Source organism: Trichomycterus rosablanca, chromosome 25, assembly GCF_030014385.1.
Source record: "Trichomycterus rosablanca isolate fTriRos1 chromosome 25, fTriRos1.hap1, whole genome shotgun sequence".
NCBI classification, from domain to species: Eukaryota; Metazoa; Chordata; class Actinopteri; order Siluriformes; family Trichomycteridae; genus Trichomycterus; species Trichomycterus rosablanca.
The window spans coordinates 5559590-5585354 of record NC_086012.1 but is presented as its reverse complement, the minus strand read 5'-3'; the positions used below and the strand labels follow the sequence as shown (position 1 = coordinate 5585354).

At 40.5% G+C, this 25765-nt stretch overlaps 1 protein-coding gene across 1 annotated transcript; it reads right to left on the bottom strand.

Moving 5' to 3' along the window:
* Nucleotides 1-1483: 1483 nt before the first annotated feature.
* LOC134302839 (myosin-7-like) lies at nt 1484-25578 on the bottom strand. Its single transcript, XM_062988055.1, has 37 exons — nt 25378-25578; nt 24932-25075; nt 24681-24837; nt 22528-22555; nt 21606-21708; nt 21409-21501; nt 21270-21333; nt 19779-19877; nt 19577-19680; nt 18367-18505; nt 18152-18270; nt 17908-18057; nt 16875-17045; nt 16489-16798; nt 14658-14731; nt 14359-14564; nt 14152-14275; nt 13075-13211; nt 12738-12993; nt 11356-11598; nt 11094-11270; nt 10867-11012; nt 10694-10784; nt 10229-10618; nt 9328-9454; nt 9120-9238; nt 7531-7727; nt 7255-7438; nt 6633-6798; nt 6437-6561; nt 6030-6338; nt 5757-5960; nt 4655-4951; nt 3354-3458; nt 3170-3265; nt 2946-3080; nt 1484-1594 (listed from the first exon to the last, which is right to left on the bottom strand). The coding sequence occupies exons 1-37, from the start codon at nt 25576-25578 to the stop codon at nt 1574-1576; spliced, it is 5811 nt and encodes a 1936-aa protein (XP_062844125.1). The 3' UTR covers nt 1484-1573.
* Nucleotides 25579-25765: the final 187 nt, after the last annotated feature.

The following is a 25765-nucleotide window of genomic DNA, read 5'->3' as shown; positions in this document are numbered from 1 at the left end:
AAAGTGCCAACTACTATGTGTAGTTTGTGTGTATTGTTCCGTGTATGATATAATCCAGAAAAACTAATTACAACATGCAGTTACATTCTCAGTACATGTTTCTTGTTGTGAAGTGAACACAAATGCTGTCTGTAATTCAACCTTCATGTCAGTGGGACTCAAGAACACAGGTTTATTAAAATTTGCAGTTACAGAAGGTCGGTACTATTGTCAATAAATATATTTACTCATAAATTGAGGTCATGAGTACAAACCGTCATCAATTATTAAATCGTTATTAAATAATTGTTGTCTGTCAGATATATTGGACAAAGTTGACGTGTTAGAAGAAGGAAAAATGGGCGAGCGTGAGGATTTGAGCGAGTTTGACAAGGACCAAACTGTGATGGCTAGACGACTGGGTCAGAGCATCTCCAAAACTGCAGCTCTTGTGGGGTGTTCCCGGTCTGCAGTGGTCAGTGTCTATCAAAAGTGCTCCAAGGAAGGAACAGTGGTAAACCGGCGACAGGGTCATGGGCAGCCAAGGCTCATTGATTAACGTGGGGAGCGAAGGCTGATTCTGATAGAAAGGTGTCAGAATACACAGTGCGTCGCAGTTTGTTGCATATGGGGCTGCGTATCCGCAGACCAGTCAGGGTGCCCATGCTGGCCCCTGTTCACCGCCGAAAGTCCCAACAATGAGTAAGCATCAGAACTGGACCACGGAGCAATGGAAGAAGGTGAATCACGTTCACTTTTACATCACGTGGATGGCCGGGTGCGTGTGCGTGGCTTACCTAGGGAACACGTGGCACCAGGATGCACTATGGGAAGAAGGCAAGCCGGTGGAGGCAGTGTGATGCTTTGCGCAACGTTCTGCTGGGAAACCTTGGGTCCTGCCATCCATGTGGATGTTACTTTGACCTGTACCACCTACCTAAGCATTGCTGCAGACCATGTCCACCCTTTCATGGAAACGGTATTCCCTGATGGCTGTGGCGCCCTGCCACAAAGTAAAAGTGGTTCAGGAACGGTTTGAGGAGCACAACAACCAGTTTGAGGTGTTGACTTGGCCTCCAAATTGCCCAGATCTCAATCCAATCGATCGTCTGTGGGACGTGCTGGACAAACAAGTCCGATCCATGGAGGCCCAGCAGTTAAAGGATCTGCTGCTGACATCTTGGTGCCAGATTCCACAGCACACATTCAGGGGTCTAGTGGAGTCCATGCCTCGATGGGTCAAGGCTGTTTTGGTAGCAAAAAGGGGGACCAACACAAAAATAGGAAGGTGGTCATAATGTTATGCCTATTTGGTGTATAAATTATATTGTATACTTTACTGTAATACTTGAACTGTTAAATATTTGATTAAATAGTAAAATGGATGGATTATTACATTACGTTTAGACCAGTGTGCCCTTACCAAAGTGCCCTTAAAACTCCACATGGATAAGCCCACGCGTGTGTCTTTAAAGTTATGAAGTACAAGAAACTGACACCTGTATGAATGCAATGTGAGTTTATTTATTTAATAAGGCAGGAACGTTTCGGTGAGATTACAGCGCTGAGAAATTCACAAAGAAGGTCCAGAGCTTCACTCTTCATCAAACACTTTCTGTATCAAGAGAAGATAGAAAACAAACCCAGTAATGAAACATCAAACAGATCAGAAACTTGGTTTAAAAAACACTGTATACCAGAGATGTTCACAAGTCACAAAATACGAGTCTGAGTCAAGTCATAAGTCTTTGGGCTAGAGTCAAAGTCAAGTCACGAGTCTTAAGGCTAGAGTCCGAGTCAAGTCACGACTCTTTAGGCTAGAGTCCGAGTCAAGTCACGAGTCTTTAGGCTAGAGTCCGAGTCAAGTCAGGAGTCTTTAGGCTAGAGTCCGAGACAAGTCACGAGTCTTTAGGCTAGAGTCCGAGTCAAGTCACGAGTCTTTAGGCTAGAGTCCGAGTCAAGTCACGAGTCTTTAGGCTAGAGTCCAAGTCAGGTCACGAGTCTTTAGGCTAGAGTCCGAGTCAAGTCACGAGTCAATATAATATACACAAAACATATATTGGAAATGTAGCGTAGAAACAAACAAATAATATGTAAGTTCAGATAAAAAACAACAGATAAACGACTATTTTGCCGTTTTACTTAATGTTTTTACTTTCCTAGTCATTATGCAAATGAATGTAATTTCCGTAACAAGAAGGTACCAGTTAAAAGCTTAAATTGATACGTTTTGTCTTCATTGCAAAATAAAAGCAAGCGATAAATCACAGCACAGCGGCCAAAATCCAAAACACAGCAAAAAAAATCATAACCACTGCTTACCTTAGCTTATGTTCTTCCAGATGCTATAAAATTTATAACCGTGTGTCCCATTAGGAATATAATCCATTATTTTGTAAATGTGCTTATAATTAAAAACCTCCAAACTTTTCCCGTTAAAAAGCCAATCAAGCGTTTCATTAACAATCATCTGTGTGACGCAAACTGAATAAACGCAAATAACAGCATTTCTTACTAAAAATTAAAATCTGAAGGTCTGATTGGTTCAGAAAGCGGCTCTTACAATCATTAGCGCCAATTCTGTAGGAGCATTTCATTCACCCCAGTTGTTCATGTGAAGTGCACTACGTAGGGTATTCCACCATTTAAGTGAGATTCCAATCCAAAGGAGGGAGTAGGGAGCGACACTTCATCACTACGCCTGAAGCTGACTGGAACATTTACTCGTTGCTTGTGTTGTGGGTTAAGACGGCCGGAGCGTAATTAGAGAGCAGAAAATGACACGATCAGAATGATGTCGGATCATATATGTATATAATTGTCACACGTAACTAATGTTAACACATGCTGACTTTTGTTGTCTACAATTAATTTTTTGCGAGTCACGTGTCGAGTCAGAGTCATTTGAAACGAGTCCGAGTCGAGTCTGAAGTCGCTGTGTGTTCCCATCTCTGCCCTACACCTACCTTTGGCCCGGTGTCGCGGCTCTTTGCACGGAGCTTGTTGACCTGGGACTCGGCAATGTCAGCCCTCTCCACAGCTTCATCCAGCTCATGCTGAACTTTGCGGAATTTTCCCAGATGAACGTTGGCCTGTTCTTCCTACGATACACAACACACATTAAGACATTTAGTAATTAAAAATATATATAATTCAGAATTACGTATGTCGTATCTGGAAGCAGACTCACAGAATCCTCTGCAGCTCTCTTGTAGGCTTTAACTTTAAGCTGAAGCTTGTCCACTAGGTCTTGAAGGCGGGCGACGTTCTTACGATCCTCCTCAGTCTGGAGGAAAGAATATTTGAGTCATTTTATGATATTAAAACTTTAACGATGGAAGTGGACGATGGAAAAATGGAAAGGTGAGAATGACCTGGTAGGAAAGCTCTTTAATGCGACGTTCATATTTGCGAATTCCCTTCACAGATTCGCTGCTTCTCTTCTGCTCGACCTCCAGTTCATTCTCCAGCTCTCTGACCTGACAGAAAATACATTTTGTTACATTTACTGGACATTATATGCACATTTTTAAGATCTAAATGAATTATAAGTGGGCAGCTTGCTGTAGGTTGGCCTACATGTTAAGTAATACAATAGAATAGTAATTATAATGCGGTAATTTAGTCATTGTTTCAGTGCAATGCTATTACCCAAAGTAAGATGTAGTAAGTGAGAAATGAGATGGAAAGAAGTAAGGTAGCCTAGTGGGTACAGATTTGGGCTATGAATTAAAAGGCTGAGGGTTTGAATCCCAGCTCTGCCATTCAGCTGTACAATGACTGACCCTGTGCTCTGGGGTATGCAGAAAAAGAATTGTGTACGCCTGTATATGTATACAGTATATGACAAAGGCATTCTATGCATCATTTCAGCAGAACTACATTGTTGTTTTTGAGGTAATAACCCTAATATTATATAATAATTATAATAATAATAATAATAGTTTTTAAGAGTAAGAGTTGGACACCTAGGGTTAGGGTTACATTTCTATAAATGTAAAAATAAATAACTAAAAAAGATAAAATAACTGACTGATTAGTACAACTAATTTATAAATTTTTACATTTTGCTCCAATTATTTGTCCATTTTTAATATAACTTGTTTTTTGTTTTGTTTATGCATTTTCTCCCCTTTTTCTCCCCCTTTAGTGCGTCCAATTGCCCGATTGCATCGTGCTTCCTCTCCGCCTATGCCGATCTCTGCACTGACCGAGGAGATCGAAGCTAACCCACGCCCCCTCCGACACGTGGGCAGCAAGCCGTATGCATCTCATCACCCAAGCATTGACGAGTGTTGCGCCACCTAGCGTTGTGTACGGACAGACACACCCTAAGAGCACTCCTTCCTCATCTCTGTGCAGGCGCCTCTAATCAGCCAGCAGAGGTCGTAATTGCACCAGTCTGACAGAGAGAGACCCGTATCCGGCTTAGTCCCGCCCACCTGAACAACCGGCCAATCGTTGTTCATGTGGCCGCTCGGCCTTCAGCCGGCAAGGCAGAGCTGAGATTCGATACGATGTGGTTCCAGCGTGTGTTTTTACCGCTGCACCACCTGAGCGGCCTAACATCTTTAGTTTTTCAATTTAAATCTTTAGTTTAAGGGACAAATAAATCAATAGCATCATCATTAGCATCAGTAGCTAGCTCACATTATATACTACTTAACGTTCTCACCCTGGCCTCCAGCTTTTGCATCTGTTTCTTGCCCCCCTTCATGGCAATTTGCTCCGCTTCATTCAGCCGTTGCTGTAAGTCCTTGATGGTCTGTTCCATGTTCTTCTTCATACGCTCCAGGTGAGCGCTGGTGTCCTGTTCCTTTTTCAGCTCCTCTGCCATCATGGCCGCGTCGGTGATGGCTTTCTTCGCCTTTTCCTCGGCGTTCCGGCTCTCCTGCACCGCGTCTTCCACCTCGGTCTGGAGCTGGGTGGCGTCAGCTTCTAGTTTCTTCTTTTGATTCAGGAGGCTGGTGTTCTGTGGGTTAAAAGGTCGTTGGTGTAACTTGTACATTTTAAAATTACACTGAGGTTCATAGAAAAGTCATATTTAATAAAAAATAAACGCTAATGGTATTGGTGAATATGGACACTCTTCCAGGAACACTCCATTGGAACATTGTACACACCTCTTAATCTTTGGCTTCCGGCGTTTCATCTGGCGTCCCATTGCCACAGGTATATAAATATAAGACCCTAACCATGCAGTCTGCCTTACAAACATTTGTGAAAGAACTGGTCACTCTGTACTAGTACTGTAGTGGTACAACATTTCCTCCTTCCTAGATATTCCACAATCAACTGTGAGTGGTATTGAAAATTGGACGCGTTTAGGAACCACTGAGACTCAGCCATGAAGACTTCCAAACCTCCTTAAGCACCTAACCGTGTACCAGGATCTCCATGGCATTGATTTCCAATGCCGAGCAGCTGTATTTAAGCCTTACATTACCAATCATTAAGCCAAATGTAGGCTGGAGTGGTATAAAGCATGCCACCACTAGACTCTGGAGCAATGGAAACGTGTTTTGTGGAGTGGACGGTTGGCGAATGCCTGGAGATCGCTGTAAAGCCAACTGTGAAGTCTGGTGGAGGAAGGATAATCAAGATTGGCCTAGACCTCTTAGTTCCAGTAAAGGAAAATCCTAATGCTTCAGCCTACCAGGACATTTTGGACAATTGTATGTTTGGAGAAGGTCCACAAAGACATGGTTGGGTGAGTTTGGTGCAGAAGATCAAGAATAAGCAGTCTGATTTATAAGAGTTATAATGTTTGGAATCACCTGTGAATGCAGGAGCTGTACTCTCTCACTGACGTCGAGAAGCTCTTGCTCTGCAAGCTTACGTCCTCTCTCGGTCTGCTCGAGTAAACTCCGGAGTTCCTCAAGTTCTGCCTGGAGCAGAAAGTTCCTCCTCTCCACGATAGCCATGTTCTCCTTCAGGTCTTCGTTGCCGTGGAGAGAGTCATCCAGTTGAAGCTGGCAGTCCTAAATAAGAGCATAGATGTTAGATCTTTACTTTAGTGTGTGTTTATTTAAACACATCATATGTCTTGCCTTGAGATTAGCGTGCAGGATCTTGAGCTGTTTTTGAGCCTCGGCCGCCTGCCTGTTAGCCTGACTCAGCTGGATCTCCATCTCATTGAGATCCCCTTCCATCTTCTTCTTCACCCGAAGTGCCTCGTTCCTGCTGCGAGTCTCTGCCTCCAGAGAGCTCTGCAGGGTGTCAATGGTTCTCTGTAAGTTTCTCTTGGACTGTTCCAGTTCTTCATCTTTCTCAGCCAGCTTGCGGTCATTTTCAGCCTTTATCTGGTTGAGTTCCAGCTGAGATCTGAGGATTTTACCTTCTTCGTGCTCTAAGGAGCCCTGTCAGATAAAAAATAATTGATTTTTTTTTTTTAATTAAAACAAGGCGGATTTGAAATCAGTGATTAATTATTAAGTCTTAATTCTTTCGTATTTACTTCTGCTTCCTCTAGAGCAGCTTGGATCTCTGATTTTTCCTGCTCCAGCTGTTTGCGAGTCTTCTCTAGTTCGTGAACCGTCTTTCCACTTTCACCAAGTTGTTCGGTTAAATCCGATATTTCCTCTGGAAAAAAAGTCATTAAATGAAATAGGATTCTAAAGAACGGTCTAAAAATTAAGGTTACTCATGTGTACCTTGGAGATTTTTGTTCTCTCTCTTAATTGTCTCCAGTTGATCCAAAGATTCCTCGTAGGAGTTCTTTAATTTAAAGAGCTCGGTACTTAAGGATCTGGCTTCCTTCTGGGAATTTTCCAGCTCGCACTGAGACTCTTCGTATTTTTGCTTCCACTCGGCGAGGATCTTAGGAGATAAGAAATAAATCCAGTGACATTTCAGCAGCATGACAAGTATAACTGAAATATGGTAGATTGTTTATGCATTTTTCCAATTGCCACCAATGCCGATGCATCTTGTCACCTACACTTTGACGAGTGCAATGCAGATCAGCCCTGTGTACGGAGAGACACACCCTGACAGCACTCTTTTCCCATCTCTGTGCAGGCACCATCAATCAGCCAGCAGAGGTCGCGATTGCATTAGTTATGAGAAAGTCCCTATCCGGCTTAATCCCACCCCTATCTGAACAACAGGCCAATCGTCATTCGTGTGGCTGCTCAGCCTTAGCCGGCAGGCACGATACGATGTATTCGAGATCCCAGCTCTGGTTCCAGCGTGTGTTTTTACCGCTGCGCCACCTGAGCGGCCGATTAGATTCAATTATTAATACAACAATGATATTATAACTGTTGGACATACTTTATCAAAATTCCTTTGCTTTTTGTCCAGCGCTGCAGCAGCTGCATTGGAGCGCTCCATATCCACCATGAGGTCTTCGATCTCATTCTGCAACCTGTGTTTGGTCTTCTCAAGAGAGGAACATTTAGCGTTTACAGCCTCCACAGCCTCTTCTGCATCCTGCAATCGCTGAGCCAACTTCTTCCTGTTCGATACATACAGTACATTTCATTTAATAATGGGATGAATCCTCTAACCCAGCACTAGACTGGACTCCGTTAACCTATTAGCACTTACTTTGCTTCTTCTAGTTCCTCTGTCCTCTGAATGGCATCGGTCTCATATTTAGTTCTCCACTGGGCCACCTCTGCGTTAGTCTTCGTAAGACTACGTTGCAGCTCTGCTTTGGCCTCCTGCTCCTCCTCGTATTGCTCTCTTAGCAGGTCCGCATCATGCCGAGCAGACTGCACCGCGTGGGCAAGAGCGTTCTTGGCCTAAATAAAAGGAAGACGCTTGTAATCTGTAAATTATGTAAAAATCATGTTATTATTTTCCAAAGTAAAATGAAATATACACTGTGGGTAAAAAAAGGGAGCTTTGCCCAACTTTGGCAAATGTTGATCAATTTTCAAAATGCATTTTCAAAATGCTTTCATGACCTAGTGGCTTACTCGCGACTCATTATGAACAACTTTTAATTGTAAAAACAGATAATCAATGTTAAATCTGGTCATAAATTGGAATTTTATTGTTAAAGTTGTCATGTATTGTTGATATGTAAATATTATTGGTTTTGCAGCTACATGCTTAAGCTGTAGTGGCCAATATAATATTCACTTTGTTTCAAATTTAATTCTAAAAGCAACAGTAAATGAATTTTGAAAATCGATCACCATTTGCCATTATTTGTTACCATTAGTTTATAATATTATATAACAAATAAAAAATGTTATTTTATTAAGTAATGGTTATATTTATTTATTATTACTCCGACTGCACTGAGGAACCTTGTTCATGACATAAAAACTAAATAAAAATTGCCGTTGGGAGCATATAACAGGTCTAGTTAAATAAAAGTGGTAAAATTAGGTCTATCTATCCATCCATCCATCCATCTATCTACAACCCCAAATCAAAAACAGTTGGGACAGGAGGATGTAAATAAAATAAAATACTAAATAAAATAATACATTTACTTTGACTTTTATTTGATTGCAGACAGTTTGAACCCAAAATACTTTATATATGTTTTATCTGTTCAACCTCATTACATGTATTAATAAACATCCATTCCTGCATTTCAGGCCTGCATCACATTCCAAAAAAAGTTGGAACGGAGGCAATTTAGGGCTAGTAATGAGGAAAAAACTAAATAATTATATGATTCCAAACAGGTGATTGTAATCATGGTTTCACAATGAACCTCAAAGACAGATTGGACGAAGCGATCCCGTACTTGCACATCTTAAGACGTGTTTGCAGAAAGAATGGGACAAAATAAAAGCTGAAACACTAAATCACTTGGTATCCTCGGTGCCAAAACGTCTTTTAAGTGTGGTGAAAAGGAACGACAACATTACAATGTGGTAAATGCTTTACTGTCCCAACTTTTTTTGGAATGTGTTGCAGGTCTTAAATGCAGGAATGGATGTTTATTAATAAATGAAATGAAGTTGAGCAGATAAAACATGAAATAGCTCAGGTTCATCCTGTATGTAATCAAAGTAAATGTAATTTTTATTATTTGCATTTTCCATGCTGTCCCAAATGTTTCTGATTTGGGGTTGTATATCTTTTTTTTACAAATGCCACTTTATGTTACATTAAATAAATATGAAATTAGTAATACTTTACCCTTTAATAATTTGATAATAATAATACTTTACCTTGACTTCTTCTTCAAGCTGCCTCTTCAGATCCTCCAGTTGTTGAGAGTAGGACTGTTTGCCCCTTGTAAGTTGAAAGACCAGAGATTCCTTTTCTTCTAACTGCCTTGATAGATCATCTAAGATATTGAAACCATTCATATTAGCGTTCCATTTTTGCAGTACTGTGGTTAATGTGTAATGATGAATGTAGCATTTTTTAGCTCACCGTTCTCAGCTTGAAGCTTGGCTCTTTGAGTGGTGAAATCGTTGAGGGATCTCTGGTTTTCATCACATTTGTTTCGGAATTCGTTCAGCTGATCCTCCAAGGTTCTAGTCATTTTCTCCAGGTTAGTCTAGCAAAAGTGAATTAAGTAAAAAATTGTTAGACTGTGTATAGTATTTACTAATGAGCTCTTATTATTATTACTATTATTATTATTATTATTAAACACCGATCAGGCATAACATTATGACCATTTTCCTAACTGACTGGTCTGCCGCTATGGAGCCCCACATGCAACAAACTGTGATGCACTGTGTATTCAGACACCTTTCTATCAGAACCAGCATTAACTTCTTTAGCGATTAGCTAATGAATCTATGCTATAGATCTGAGGGGTAAGGAGGGCGAGGGAGGGTATTTAAAGCCCTGCCAGGGTATTTCTGCCCGGTGTTTCCCGGTGAAACTGGACCTGCCATGTGTTTGAAATGAAAGGAAAATGAAATGTGCTGTATCTAAAAGACTCACTCACTCACTTTCTTAACCGCTTATCCAATCAGGGTTGTGCATGGGGTGCTGGAGCCTATCCCAACTTTTCAATGGGCGCAAGGCACAGGGTAAGACCCTGGACGGGGCGCCAGTCCATCGCAGGGCAGACACACATACACACCCATTCACCTATAGGGCAATTCAGTGTCTCCAATTAACCCGACTGCATGTCTTTGGACTGTGAGAGGAAACCGGAGCTCCCGGAGGAAACCCACGCAGACACAGGGAGAACATGCAAACTCCGCACAGAAAGGACCCGGACCTTCTTGCTGTGAGGCCGCCCTAGTAGACTAGTAGACCCAATGTGATAACATTACCCTAAATGTATTATTAATTATTAGTATTCATGAGAACTTACCTTGGATTTGACGATATGTTCCATGTTAGAAACCACATCATCCAGCTCCAGTTTCAGCTCACTTTTTTCCTTCTCCAGTTTCTGTTTGATCCTCTGCAGATTATCGATCTGCTCGCCCAGCTCCGCCACGCTGTCGGCCTGTTTCTTTCTCAAGGTGGCAGCCGTGGCCTCGTGGTGTAAGGTGGCCTCCTCCAGGTCTCGGCGCAGTTTCTGGAACTCGGCCTCTCGTTTTTTGTTCATTTCGATCTGGGCGGTGGTGGCTCCTCCGGCTTCTTCCAGTCTCTCGCTTATCTCCTCCAGTTCTCGGGCCAGGTCGGCTCTCTGTTTCTCCACCTTGGCTCTGGCGGCTCGTTCTGCCTCGAGCTCTTCCTCCAGTTCTTCTACTCGAGCCTGAAATGAAACATACCTTCAAGCGGTGCCACTAGAATTGATTTACATTTTATTTAAAATATATATAAGATATACCTGCAACTCCTTGATTTTCTTTTGTAGTTGCATGATCGTGGCTTGTTCGTTTTCAATTTTACCAACAAGCTGGCTGATTTCAAAGTCTTTCCTGGAGAAAAAGAAAGGTTTTAGGTTGTTAATACTTCAAAATGGTAAAAATTACATTTAAATTTGTTGTCTTTTTATCTCACTTCTTAAGACGTTCCTCTAGCTGTTGTTTATCATTCTCAAGATCCATGACGCTTTCCTGGCTCAACTTTAAGTCTCCCTCTAGCTTTCTCTTTGCCCTTTCCAGATCCATACGCAGCTTTTTCTCTTGCTCTAGAGATCCCTCCAACTGTAAAATAAACATAAAATACATATAACGACTTGGAAAAGTATCTTTTAAAACATAAATTAAGAAAGAAAAGTCACGTACATCATCTACTTGCTGCTCTAGTTTGATTTTGGCTTTGGTAAGGGTGTTGACTTTGTCCTCTTCGCTTTGGAGGTCATCCAGAGTTTGTTGATGCGCCTCTTGGAGGGCTTTCTTCTCCTTGGTTAGCTTGGCTATTATTTCATCCAAACCGGCCATTTCCTCAGTCAGATTCTTGACCTACAACATACCCGAGATTTTGAGAAATCCGTGTACATTATTAGCATCTCAATTGACAAAAAAACGCATGTACGAGGTCTGGAACCTTATTCTCTGTGGCGTGCTTCTCCTTCTCCACTTTAGCCAGCGTCAGCTCAAGATCATCGATGTCTTTCTTGAGCTCGGAGCACTCGTCCTCCAGCTTTCTCTTCTTGGCCGTCAGCTCTGCGTTCATCTCCTCTTCGTCCTCCAGTCTCTCGTTCAGCTCCTTGACTTTGGCTTCCATTTGGATTTTGTTTTTAATCAAGCCTTCACATCTTTCCTCGGCATCGCAGAGATTATCCTGCTCCTGTTCTCAGTAAAACACATACAATTATGAATACTTTTACAACCCCAAATCAGAAAAAGTTGGGACAGTATGGAAAATGCAAGATATCTCATGATATTTTATGTTTCCATTTCATTTTTTAATATACCTCCATTCCTGCATTTCAGGCCTGCAACACATTCCAAAAAAGTTGGGACGGGGGCAATTTAAGGCCAGTAATGAGGTGAAAATACTAAATAATTATGTGATTCCAAACAGGTGATTGTAATCATGGTTTGGTACAAAATCAGCATACAGGAAAGGCTGAGTCTTTGATGAGCAAAGATGATCAGAGGATCTACAATTTGTCCACAAATTTGTGAAAAAATGTTTGAAATATTTAAAACAATGAACCTCAAATAAACATTAGAAGGGATTTGCATATTTCTCCCTCTACAGTGCACAATATCATGAAACGATTCAAGGAATCGGGAGGAATTTCAGTGCGCAAAGGCCAAGAGCGCAGGCTTAAGCTGAACGTCCGTGATCTTCAACCCTCAGACGGCACTGCATCAAGAACCACCACTCAACAATAGCTGATATGACCACATGGGTGAGGGATTACTTTGGCAAACCTTTGTCGAGCTCTACAATACAGAGTTACATGCACAAATACCACTTAAAACTTTACTGTGCAAAAAAAAGAAGCCTTATGTTAACCATATCCAAAAGCGGCGTCGACTTCTCTGGGCTGGGAGGCATCTAGGATGGACCATCACACAGTGGAAACGTGTATTGTGGTCAGATGAATCAACAGGTCCAAAAGCCAGGGTCTGTCATGGTATGGGGCTGTGTCAGTGCCCTTGGCAAAGGTCATTTACACTTCTGTGATTGCAGCATTAATGCAGAAAAGTACATTGAGATCTTTGAGCAACACGTGCTGCCTTCAAGACATCAATGCTTTACTGTCCAAACTTTTTTTGGAATGTGTTGCAAGCCTGAAATGCATGAATTGATGTTTATTAATAAACGGAATATGAAAAATCTCAGGATCATCTTGTCTGCAATGAAATAAAAGTCAAAGTAAATGTTTGCATTTTCCATGCTGTCCCAACTTTTTCTGATCTGGGGTTGTAATTCGTTGACTATTCCAACAGTGTCGAAGTGCATTTCACACATACAGCCTGCACTTGAAGCTGAAGATCATTCTTCTCCTGTAGAAGTGAGACCATTTTCTCCTCAAGCTCTTTCCTCCGAGCCTCAGACTTGGCGTAAGCCTCCTTGAGTTTCAAGAACTCCTCTTTCATGTTGGCCATCTCCTTCTCGGCTTCGGCGGACCTCAGTAACGGTTTGATCTTGAAAAATAGCTTCATCCAGGGCCAATTCTTGACACTCATGAATGCGCGGACGTTCCACTGAATGACGAGCAGGGCGTCCCTTTGGGTTCAAACAAACGAGTAATAAACGTACATAGAAAATTTTTTAATAAAACATGAGAACTAAGATTGATGGACTCACCTGCGTTCTACCATCTTCTGATACTCGTTTCTTGAAAGCCTGCCACGAGATCTAGCTTGAATTCCAGTGATGATTTTGGACAGTCGCTCATCTCTCATTTCTTCTAACTGACCCAACAGACCAGCTTTGAAAAACACCTAAAACAGTTCCGACAGTCATGATAGAAATATAATCATAAAATAATAAAACACATAAAAACACTGTCGTGTCACATTATGTCACATGATTAATATCCAGAGTAACCGCCATGTGACTCAATAAGGTCCTGGTAGGTTGTCACAGGATGTCACTTTGGGTCTGGAGCCATTGAAAGCCATTGAAAGTAGAAAGTGATCAACATTAAAACCACCTCCTTATTTCTACACTCACTGTCCATTTTATCAGCTCCACTTACCCTATAGAAGCACTTTGTAGTTCTACAATTACTGACTGTAGTCCATCTGTATTTCTGCATGCTTTGTTAGCCCTCTTTCATCCTGTTCTTTAATGGTCAGGACCCCCACAGAGCAGGTATTATTTAGGTGGTGGATCATTCTCAGCACTGCACTGACACTGACATGGTGGTGGTGTGTTAGTGTGTGTTGTGCTGGTATGAGTGGATCAGACACAGCAGTGCTGCTGGAGTTTTTAAACACTTCACTGTCCTTGCTGGACTGAGGATAGTCCACCAACCAAAAATATCCAGCCAACAGCGCCCCGTGGGCAGCGTCCTATGACCACTGATGAAGGTCTAGAAGATGACCGACTCAAACAGCAGCAATAGTTGAGCGATCATCTCTGACTTTACATCTACAAGGTGGACCAACTAGGTAGGAGTGTCTAATAGAGTGGACACCACCATGTCAGTGTCACTGCAGTGCTGAGAATGATCCACCACCACCTGACCATTGAAGAACAGGGTGAAAACAGGCTAAAACAATATGTAGAGAAACAGATGGACTACAGTCAGTAATTGTAGGACTACAATGTGCTCCTATGTGGTAAGTGGAGCTGAAATGGACAGTGAGTGTAGAAACAAGGAGGTGGTTTTAATGTTATGGCTGATCAGTGTATTACTAAAACTAACAGAAAACTAACCTTAGTGTGTCCGAACCGGTACTGTTGGAAATCTATATCTAGTGAAGCTAATAACTTCTCAGCTCCTTTCTTGCTGTCTATGAACTGGCCTTCTGGAATTGCAGATGGGTTGAGAATGCGATATCTGTTAAATAAAAAAAAATACTAAGAAATTGTCCAAGTACAGGACATCCAGTTATTATATTTTTATTAAGTAAACATCAGTACCTCTGCTTGAAATCACCATAGAGGATTCTGTTGGGGAAACCCTTCCTGCAGATCCTGATCCCTTCTAGCACACCGTTGCAGCGTAGCTGATGCATTACCAGTGCATTATCCATCGCACCAGGAGTCTTGGTCTCATTGGGAATGATGCAGCGCACAAAGTGTGGATGAGTCGACCTCAGGTTTGTCATCAGCTTATTAAGATTTTCCTGTCGGTAAACATCAGCAGTGATGTTTATCACGACGTAAATCATAATTCTGCACACAAGGTCATAACTTTTGGACTTGAGAATGGTACATACCCTGTGAAGTGCTGACACGGTTTGGAAAGACGAGCCTTTCCTCTTCTTTTCCTTTTTGCCCCCCTCAGCCATAGCTGAAAAAATATCAGCAGTAATAAGAGTTCTGACAAGTAGAAAGGTCCTTGATGAGAAATAAACCTCAACAGCTCTTAAAGGTGGCTATAAAATACTGACGCCAATGGAAACCGCACCCACAAATCGTCTGACGTTAATATTAAGACATCAAGCTGGAAATAACCCAACTGTGCTGTATTTTAGTCCTTTAGAATGACATTTTACTCTTTACTTGTTTACCCACCCGAGGTTGAAACCTGCAACTCGAGACTGCTGTGCTAACAATGCTGCTCCTGTTAGATACACTATATTGCCCAAGTGACTCCCATTCTTATTCCATAGGGTTTAATATGATGTCGGCTATAACAGCTTCAACTCTTCTGGGAAAGCTTTCCACAAGGTTTAGGAGTGTGTTTATGGGAATTTTGGACCATTCTTCCAGAAGCGCATTTGTGAGGTCAGACACTGATGTTGGACGAGAAGGCCTGGCTCGCAGTCTCCGCTCTAATTCATCCCAAAGGCGTTCTATCAGGTTGAGGTCAGGACTAGTCAAGATCTTCCACACCAAACTGGCTCATCCATGTCTTTATGGGCCTGGTGTGCAGTCATGTTGGAACAGGTAGGGGCCATCCCCAAACTGTTCCCACAAAGTTGGGAGCATAAAATTGTCCAAAAAAGCCAGATAAGTACCGTTCTCCTGGCAACCGCCAAACCCAGACTCGTCCATCGGATTGCCAGACGGAGAAGCGTAATTCGTCACTCCAGAGAACACGTCTTCACTGTCTAGAGTCCAGTAGTGGCGTGCTTTACACCACTGCATCTGACGCTTTGCATCGCACTTGGTGATGTAAGGCTTGGATGCAGCAGCTCGGCCATGGAAACACATTCCATGAAGCTCTCTACGCACTGTTCTTGAGCTAATCTGAAGGCCACATGAAGTTTGGAGGTCTGTAGCGATCGACTCTGCAGAAAGTTGGCGACCTCTGCGCACTATGCACCTCAGCATCCGCTGACCCCGCCCTGTCATTTTACGTGGCTACCACTTTGTGGCCGAGTTCCCAGTCGCTTCAACTTTGTTATAATACCACTGACAGTTGACTGTGGAATATTTAGTAGTAGTGAGGAAATTTCACGACTAGACTTGTTGCACAGGTGGCATCCTATCAAGGTACCACGCTGGAATTCACAAATGTTTGTAGAAGCAGTCTGCATACCTAGGTGCTTGGTTTTATACACCTGTGGCCATGGAAGGGATTGGAACACCTGAATTCAATTATTTGGATGGGTGAGTGAATACTTTTGGCAATATAGTGTATGACGGGTACCTGTACCTGGTACGTTATTACAGACTGGACTGAATAATGAAGAACTCTAATTGTTTACATTATTATTATTATTATTTTGTTTGCTATTAATTCAAAGTATCCTCCAGGCCTACCAAGGAGGATGGGGGTCTCTGCTGAGTTTGGTTCCTTTTATGGTTTCTTCTTGTAATTTTTAAGGGAGTTTTTTCTTGCCACTGGCGCCCTCGGCTTGCTCAAAGGGGTTTTTTGGTCTGTCGGTTCTGGATTCTGTAAAGTTGCTTTGAGGCAATGATCACTGACTTGACTAGAACCCAAACCAGAAGGTGAGATCAAGTTAAGAAATCACCAAACTGCGCTGAGCACCAGTCCCTGTTGTGCACCCTTGATGCCATATTTATTACATATTTATTATATCTCATTAAAGACAGAACCAGCTGATTCCAGCCGATCCAAAGAACTATCCTGAGGTTTACCTGAGTCTGCACCAGCGTAGTTAACAAACAGGTAAGAGAGCAGTTTGAGTGAAGATTTTTGGTAGAGTCCGACTACAGTTTCGTTCAGTGGATCCTTGTTCTTCACCAGCCAGTTGTTGATGTTGTAATCCACGGTGCCAGCATAGTGAACCAGGGCGAAGTGAGCCTCCGGCTTCCCCTTCACGATCCTCGGTTTCTGGAAGTTGTTGGACTTCCCCAGGTGGTTGTCGTATAGCTTTGCTTTAAATGTGGAATCCGTGGCTTTGGGGAACATGCACTCCTCTTCAAGGATAGACATGATACCCATGGGCTACAGACAAGAATAGAATCACATTGAATACAATGGAACGGAATAAGCCAATAATAACCAATGGACCAAGACTCACCTTTTCAATCAAATCAATGCAGGCCTGCAGGTCCATGCCAAAGTCAATGAACTCCCATTCGATGCCCTCCTTCTTGTACTCCTCTTGTTCCAGCACAAACATGTGATGATTAAAAAACTGTTGCAGCTTCTCGTTTGTGAAGTTGATGCAGAGTTGTTCAAAACTGTTGAACTGTAAATACATAATATAAAGAAGTTAAAAATTGACAATAATTGTATAATTTTACTGTACGGTGGCTAAGTGGGTGGCACTGTCGCCTCACAGCATGAAGGTCCTGGGTTCGATCCCCAGGAGGGGCGGTCCGGGTCCTTTCTGTGTGGAGTTTGTATGTTCTCCTCGTGTCCGCGTGGGTTTCCTCCGGGAGCTCCGGTTTCCTCCCACAGACACTGCATTGCCATTGCCCAACTCGTAAGCATAGTAAAGTCATTTGTTTTGAATTATACTGTACAACCGCAAATCAGAAAAAGTTGGGACAGTGTGGAAAATGCAAATAAAATAAAAATGCAGTGTTCCTTACATTTACTTTGACTTTTATTTTAATGCAGACTGTTTGAACCTGAGATGTTTCATGTTTTATCTGCTCAACTTCATTTCATTCGTTAATAAACACCCATTCCTGCATTTCAGACCTGCAACACGTTCCAAAAGAGTAAGGACGGGGCAATTTAGGGCTAGTAATGAGGTGAAAAAACTAAATAAAAGCAGCTTACAGGAAAGGCTGAGTCCTTGATGAGCAAAGATGATCAGAGGATCTCCAGTTTGTGCGAGGTCGAAATATAACCTGGATTTGGGAATTTATTGCAGTTTATCAAACACCAATTGAGGTAATTTAAAGTAACCAATCCATATTTGTTCATGTTAAAGTGGGAGAAAATCCACACAAACCCCTTTATTTACAACACTAGCAGACCTGTTCTAGTAAGAATGACATTTAAAATGCTTGAATCATATAAAATACTCATTAAAACACATTACAGCTATAAATATACCTGTTTTAGATGGTTCTGTAATTAAAATGCATTCGAATACTCACATCAAAAATTTCAAACCCAGCAATATCCAGCACACCGATGAAATACTGGCGAGGCTGCTTTGTTTCGAGTGATTGGTTGATTCTGACGACCATCCAGAGGAACATTTTCTCATAAACTGCTTTAGAAAGGGCTCCGATAGTGTAATTCACCTGAGAGAAACAGTATAAATGGTATAAAACTCTGAAATGATTCTTTAATTCTGATTAAATGTTAGTAAATAAATGTTAAAAGACATTTCTTAACCTGTTGAATGTTTTGTCCCTTGGTCACCCATTCATTCCCTACTTTAACTCGAGGGTGGCACAACCCCTTGATGAGGTCAGCTGAGTTGAGGCCCATCAAATAAGACACTTTGTCAGCATCTATTCAAATGTATAAAAATAAAACAACATTAATGGATGCTTGGTTTGGTTACTTTTTGGTTTTACATGTTTCCTGACGATGCGAGTTCTAAATACCTTCAGTGCCGTCTGCTTCTGCCTGCTCTTCGCGCTGCTTTTGCTTGAATTTCATGTTCCCGTGGTGCATGATCGCTCCGGTCAGCTTGTACACCGAGTTTTTTTCTTCTTGAGTGAAACCCAGCACGTCAAAAGCATTCTGTTAATAAAAGGTTTAAAGAAAAGGCTACTGATATGGCACACACATGGCATTTAAACTAACAAGTGTACAGCTATATAACAGTCAAAGAAAGTTCCATCCCAAGTCGACTTATCAGTCTAGTGGGTTAAGCTTTAGGGTATCGACTGAAAGGTTGAGAGTTCCAATCCGAGCTCTGCCATGCAGTCACTGTTGGGTCCTTGAGCAAAGTCCTTAACCCTGTCTGCTCCAGGGGTGCCGTACAATAGCTGACCCTGCCTCTGACCCCAGCTTTCAAACAAGCTGGGATATGTGACAAATAGAGGCATTCATTCTTCATTCTATTATTCTAAAAGCCTTGGCGTCTAGACGTTTCTTGGCAAAGTAGAGACGAGTCTTTGTTTTATTTTTGGTCAGCACTGGTTTGCACCTTGCAACTCCCCCATGGATGCCGTTGTACATTGACCTTGAGGCTTGCAGTTCTGTTTAGCAAATGCACGGTCATCACTTGCCAAAATTACCTCCTGGGTCAGACTTTCACTCTCTGTTCGGACCGTGCACGAAGGGTACCAATGATATTGCAGTTCAGTCAGTCAATGGCTCCTTGTCAATGGCCTAAGTCATGCAGTAGAGGTAGGTGGCAACCAGGGTGAGAAATTGGGGGTTAAATTTAAGGGTACTAAACCAGAGTCCTTCTTCTCTCTGGGCCGCCCCTTGTGTGTCTGTGTCTAGCAATGGTGGAGGGGTGATCAAAGAAAACTAAAAAGCCAAGACCCTTGTTTTTGATCAGTGAGATTAGAAATAAGCAACCAAGGCGCTCAGGTGGTGCAGCAGTCTTGAGCTCCCAGGTTTGAATCTCAGATACCGTCTGACTATCCACTGGCCGGCCCTAACGCAGACAAAATTTACTGTGTCTGAGGGAGGGAATGGTCTAAGGGTTTGCTCATCGTTGCTGCAATTGCAGCCTCTGAGGATGGCTGAGGCATCTGCACAAGAGATACTGCACACATCGAGCGTAATTTTCTCATCTATGATACTTATCTCTAGTCTTTGGTAGGTTAAAACAGCACACTAATTTTTGTGGAGACTTACGTCTGTTGCCATTAACTCCTCAGCATCATCAATAGAAGCCACTGTGGTTTCACCCTGAGAGATGAACGAGTAGTCATAGGGATTTTGTGTAACCAGTAGCATCTCTGTTGGACAAACGAATGTGAAGTAAATGTACATGAATAATCACCAAGTGTGTATTTAACTTTGTTTACATTACATTATTTTAAAATGATTTACTTACCCAGTAGTTCTGGTTTCTTGTTTGACAGTATTTGATAGAAGATGTGATAGTCTCTCTCGGCCCTAAGCTGAAAGACCACGCGAGACTTCTCTAGAAGATCTTAATGGAGAAAAAAAAGTCATATTTGAGAAATATATCTTATATATGAGCTTTACCAATATGATGTAATTTCCAGTAAAATTGTACATTAATAAATAAACCTTTACATTTACTGGTAACAATATACATGTATATTTCATATTACATTTAATAACATAACATGAATTATATTCCATAGACCAGGCCCTCTGATTTTCCACTACAGTGTATAACAGCCCACAGACAAGCCTTACTTTTTGGATTCAATCAGTTTTAAAAAATACAATAAATACAGTATATTAATAATAAGTTAAAATATAGGTTAAATATCAGTGGAGTCAGTGGTAGCCTAGTGGGTTGAGCTTTGGGCTCACTCGGAAGATTGTCGGTTCAAATCTGGGCTCTGCTATGCAGCCATCGTTGGGCCCTTGAGCAAGGCCCTTAACCCTGTCTGCTTCAGGGGTGCCATACAATGACTGACCCTGCGCTCTGACCTCAGCTTCCACTTGTAGTTGTATAAACAGTATGACAGATAAAGCCATTCTTCTTCTTCTTATGCTCGCATCAATGAGTATTGGCCGCCCAACAACCTGACGGCGGTTTGGGGCCATGCCCATTTTGGGAAGGGGGGTGGTCTTAATGTTTTGGCTCATCGTTGTATAAGTATGTTTTTTTTTTTTTTTAACCCCCCCTCCTCAATTTTCTCCCCTAATCTAGTCGTGTCCAATTACCCTGATTGCGTCCTCTATACTGATTCGACCCTTCACCGCCGACTGTGGACGCCTCTCAACTGACATGCGCCCCCTCCGGCACGTACAGTCAGTACAGACTGCATTTTTCACCTGCACGAGTCGAGTTCATACACTGACGGGCACTGTGTACGGAGGGCCACACCCCCATCAGGATTATTCCTCAGCCCTGTGCAGGCGCCATCAGTCAGCCAGCAGGGGCCGCAGTCGCACCAGTTATGAGTTTTGACTTTTTATCCCTATGAACAACAGCCAATCGTTGTTCATGCAGCCGCCCAGCCCTGTCGGAAAGGCAGAGCTGAGATTCGATACGATGTATTCGAAACCCCAACTCTGGTGTGCTGGCGTACTTTTTACCGCTGCGCCACCTGAGCGGCTATAAGTATGTATATTTGGTTTTCAGTTGCAAATTAATTTTCCAGTACATTTTAACCCCGTACTAAAGAAGCTGACTGTAAATATAAATACGAAGCTTATCATGTTAAAACTACTTCATTTTAAACATAAATAAATACATTTCTTGTCAGAGTGACATTGTGTGCTTTACCCTTTATCCTTAAACGTGTCTCTGAGTCTCCAATGTGGGATTTTTGTTGGTGTAATCTTTTATATAAAATGTAATTTTGATTAAAGAAAGGTAAAAGAAAGGTAAGGAATAACTCACATGTCTCAATGTCAGCAGACGCCAGCTTTCCTCTGGTATCAAAATGAATTCTGATGAATTTACCCTGTTAAAATAAAAGCATTGTTTTTTTTATTGAATTCTTTTAACGTTGAGTGAAAGTGATTATGATTTCACTTACGAATCTGGAGGAGTTATCATTTCTGATAGTCTTGGCATTGCCGAAAGCCTCCAGAGCAGGGTTAGCTTGGATGATTTGATCCTCCAGAGTTCCCTAATAAGATTATGTAATAATAAATCTATTTTAATATAATGTAACAACATCTCAAAAAGAAATTTGTACCATAAATATTCTTATGTGATTATGTAAATAACAACCTTATTTTGAACGGTCTCCTTTTTTGCACCACTTGCTGCAATACTGGCGAAGTACTGAATGACTCTCTTGGTGTTAACAGTTTTTCCTGCACCGGATTCTCCACTGTATGCAAAGGTTATTGGGTAAAGTAAAAAAAAACATGGTATATTCTATACTCTTTGTAGTGTAATTAACACATACAGCAAATATATATTATGTATTATATTACATTATTACTATTCAGTACATTCAAACAGTTTCGCTTATTATAAGCTTGTTAATGCACAAATATTGTCCCACATTGCTATTAGAAAACGTAATTAAACAACTGTGCCATGCTTTGCCTTTACTATACTCATACTGGCGACTTGACTAGACAGCATTTTGCAGTACCGGTGAGGAGAAACCCTAGCTTCATTTCCTCCCATAGACACAGCCAATGGCTAGACCAGTATCACCACTGACATTATGAGATCTTGGACTCTCTGCAGTGGCACAACACCACCCGAGTGCCAAATAGCCCAGCAAATAGTTTAGAACTACAGTATGAATACCAGTATAATACTGTAGAATAGAACGCCTTTATTTGTCATATGTATATATATATATTGTATATATATATATATATATATATATATATATATATATATATATATATATATATATACAGTATATATATATATGGGATTTTAAACTTTGAACCTGTCAGTTGAGAGCCCAAACCCCTACCACTGTCTCATAGTGTATTTATACAGTAATCTATGTTAATTTAATTGAATAAAATGTATTTTGGCCAGTAAAACAATTTTATTATAATTATACTTCAATAAATTCAAAAGTAACAGTTCTACTATACTAAAAAATGAAGATTTTTACAAATGGTTGGAAAACTCAGACTTCATTTAATTTATCACCTATATCCATTTATCACATATAACTCACGTAATCAGGATCGACTGGTTTTCACGATCTACACAAAGAAAGAAACAGAATCATACGTAAAACACATTTGTTGTTTTAAAACACTGAAATTAAAAATAGTTAATAAAGTCTAATATAACATAACTAATAATGCAAGTATAAACATAGTGTTACCAAATATAGTGATTTAATTTGATCTATTAATCCATTAGCAGCACCACTAAATGCTTATTGGTCTAAGCTCCAGATATTTGGGTGATTCTTCAATTGGGGGCTCTTTTGACCATCTTAACTTTTGAAAAATAAAATTAGGAATAATTTAGTTTTAATTATGTCAAGATAATGCTAGAGCAAAGACTTAATGATGGCTACAATTGAGCTTATATAGAATTTTAATATTTCATATTTATTTGCGAAGTGGCATAGCAAAATGTCATTATGTGTTGGTAATGACGTGTTGCGGTAATGACAATTTTTTACTTTTTTTAAGAAAATAAACTAGCTAGGCCATGGATTTGCTAAAGCTAGTCAACAGCTAGTACAAGATGCACTTTAAATACATATAAATAATGTGTAAATTTCTTTGTTTTTGATAAAGTACTGCCATACTGATGTAAATGGTAATGACCTGGAATAAATATACTCTATGATCAGGAGGAATACATGATTAAATTACTCACATTTCCAGACATTAAAATGTTAATCTTCTCTCATGGCTGGCATGTGCTTCCTTGCGAGTCTTTGTTTCCATGGTTACAACATAAACAACTGTTACCTTCAAATGATTCCCTACAGAAACCATACACTGTTGCGGTAATGAAGATAATACTGGGGACAGTAATATATTGCTCAAAAACATGCATAGGTTGTACAAATATGAAAAAAAAATTACATTTTGTTTCTTTTTAAGTTATAATAAAACTCATATTGTGATTTTTATAATGAATTGATCACTTTTTAGCATTTTATTAGAGCAGAGAAGTTTTAAAGTCTGGGTTGGGGACAAGGCCAAAGTAGCAAAATATTGATGTTTAAATCATCATAAAAAATGGAAATCATAATTATTTTGGTATGTAATTTTTTTTAGTGATGCAATGAATGATCTTTTTAATACCTAAAATATTTGTTTTGTAATAAAGTATTTTTAACACAAATTTATAACCTAGGGACGTAAAAGTTCCCCAATTGAAGAATCATCCATTTACTGAAGTTTGCTGAACTTTGTGTAAGATTTGTCAAATACTTAAAACTTGTTTTACAATCTACCACGCATAATACTGTAAAAAGATTCAGGGAATCCAGCGACATTTCACTTGCAAAACTGCACACAAAATGGGTCTGTCCAAAATCCTGGTGATCTCTCTACATAGACACATTTTATGTCATCCTACGCTCTCCTGAGAAGAAGGCATGTCTAAATTCTTAGATGCCTTAAAATGCTGCCTACTGAGGTGCCCTATTTTGAAGCTATAATCTGACTGAATGACAAGGGAGCGCCTGATGCTTACTCCCAGCATTCAATGCGGCACAATTTTTCTCACAAAAAATGAGAAATACGGACCAACGAACGAGTCCTTTTCAATTGTAAATACATTCTCATTTGTTTTTAATTTGTATAAAGATGTACAAGTGTAATTCAGTTGCAAATTCGGGAGGGAGATGTTAGCTGGCATGCTAGCGAGTTGTGCTGCTTCATTCTATTGGTTTGAATGGCCTGAGGCTGTTATGCCTATTATGGCTGTTATTGCTTTGTGTAAATTTTGTAAAATGCAATAAAACTATTATTTGTGATTAGTTCATTGTCTTAAACTTTTATTTAACTGACAAAAGTACAAAGAATGACTCTTGCAAATACTGCTTTTGCTGACCAACTTGATTGTATTTTGAACAAATATAGAATAAACTAATTTTTTAAAGTAATGCTTACAACACAATTAAGAAAAATTGGTACTAAGAGGGTACCACTTCGTGCCAAACTTTGTGTAAGATTTGTCAATTAGTTAAAAATAAAATGTACCATCTACCATGCATAATATTGTAAAAAGATTCAGGGAAGATTTAAGTAAATGAACAACTGCATTTTACAAAATGTCCCAACTTTTCCAGAAATATGCATTAGCTTAATATTAATCACTGTAATAGACATGGCTGTTATTGCTTTGTTTAAAACGTACCTGCTAACATGTACTGGTAGGCGTTATCGGAAATGGAGAATATGTGAGGAGGTGCTTCACTCCTCTTCTTTCCTCTATAAGCTATAACCACCTCCTGATTATACACTGGCAGCGACTTGTAGGGGTTGACAGTGACGCAGAACAGGCCTGAATAGGTCTTAAAAAGAAAGAGTTGCCCACATGTCCAAGGTTAGAGTATTTATATAGTAATAAAGAGGTTAAAATAACGTACATTACATTAGCGTACTCACATAGATCATCCAGGCTGCGTAACGCTCTTTGAGGTTAAACAGCACAGCTGGTTCGTGGAGGAATGTCAGCATGGCCATGTCTTCAATTTTGTCGAACTTTGGAGGATTCTGTTGCAGAAGCTGACTCTCCTTGAAAGTAAGTGACTAAAAGAAATAGATCAGGGGTTTTCAAACGTCTTTAAGCGACCCAGGCTACACAAACAATGCATCTTACTCTCTCTGCTCTTCTTTGCTCTGTACAATCTGGTCCCACTGTGGTTTACAAGATGTAACAAAGCCTCCACAAGGTGGAGTTCACATAAAAGTTTATTTCATTATTATTTTCTTGCTCTTTGACCCATTTTTCGGCTCCAGGGTTTGAAAAAAGGAAATAATTTGCAATTAATTGTATTGCTACCCCCAACACATACACACACACATACACACACACACACACACACACTGACCTGTCCTTTTTCTGTATCCACAGTCACTCGATCTCCATCGCGACTGGTGACGGTGGCCTTAATGAACTCCTCCACAGCATCAGGCACAAAGCATTCCTTCTTCATGTCAAAAGGGCGGGTTTGTGCTTCCAAACGCTCTCTATCTGACTTTCGCAGGTAAGAAACTGCAGCCCCATAAACAGACATTTCTGCGTCCCCCATATTTACTCTAAAAGAAAGAAATTATAAAATAAAATAATAAAGTGTTTTTTACATTTTATATATGACTACAAGCTATCAGTGGTAAATTCATACTTGAGTGATGCAGAATCCTGAAAAAGTGTTTAATTATTATATAATTAATTTTAAGTTAAGATAATAATAAATAATAGCGAAAATGTTATTATTA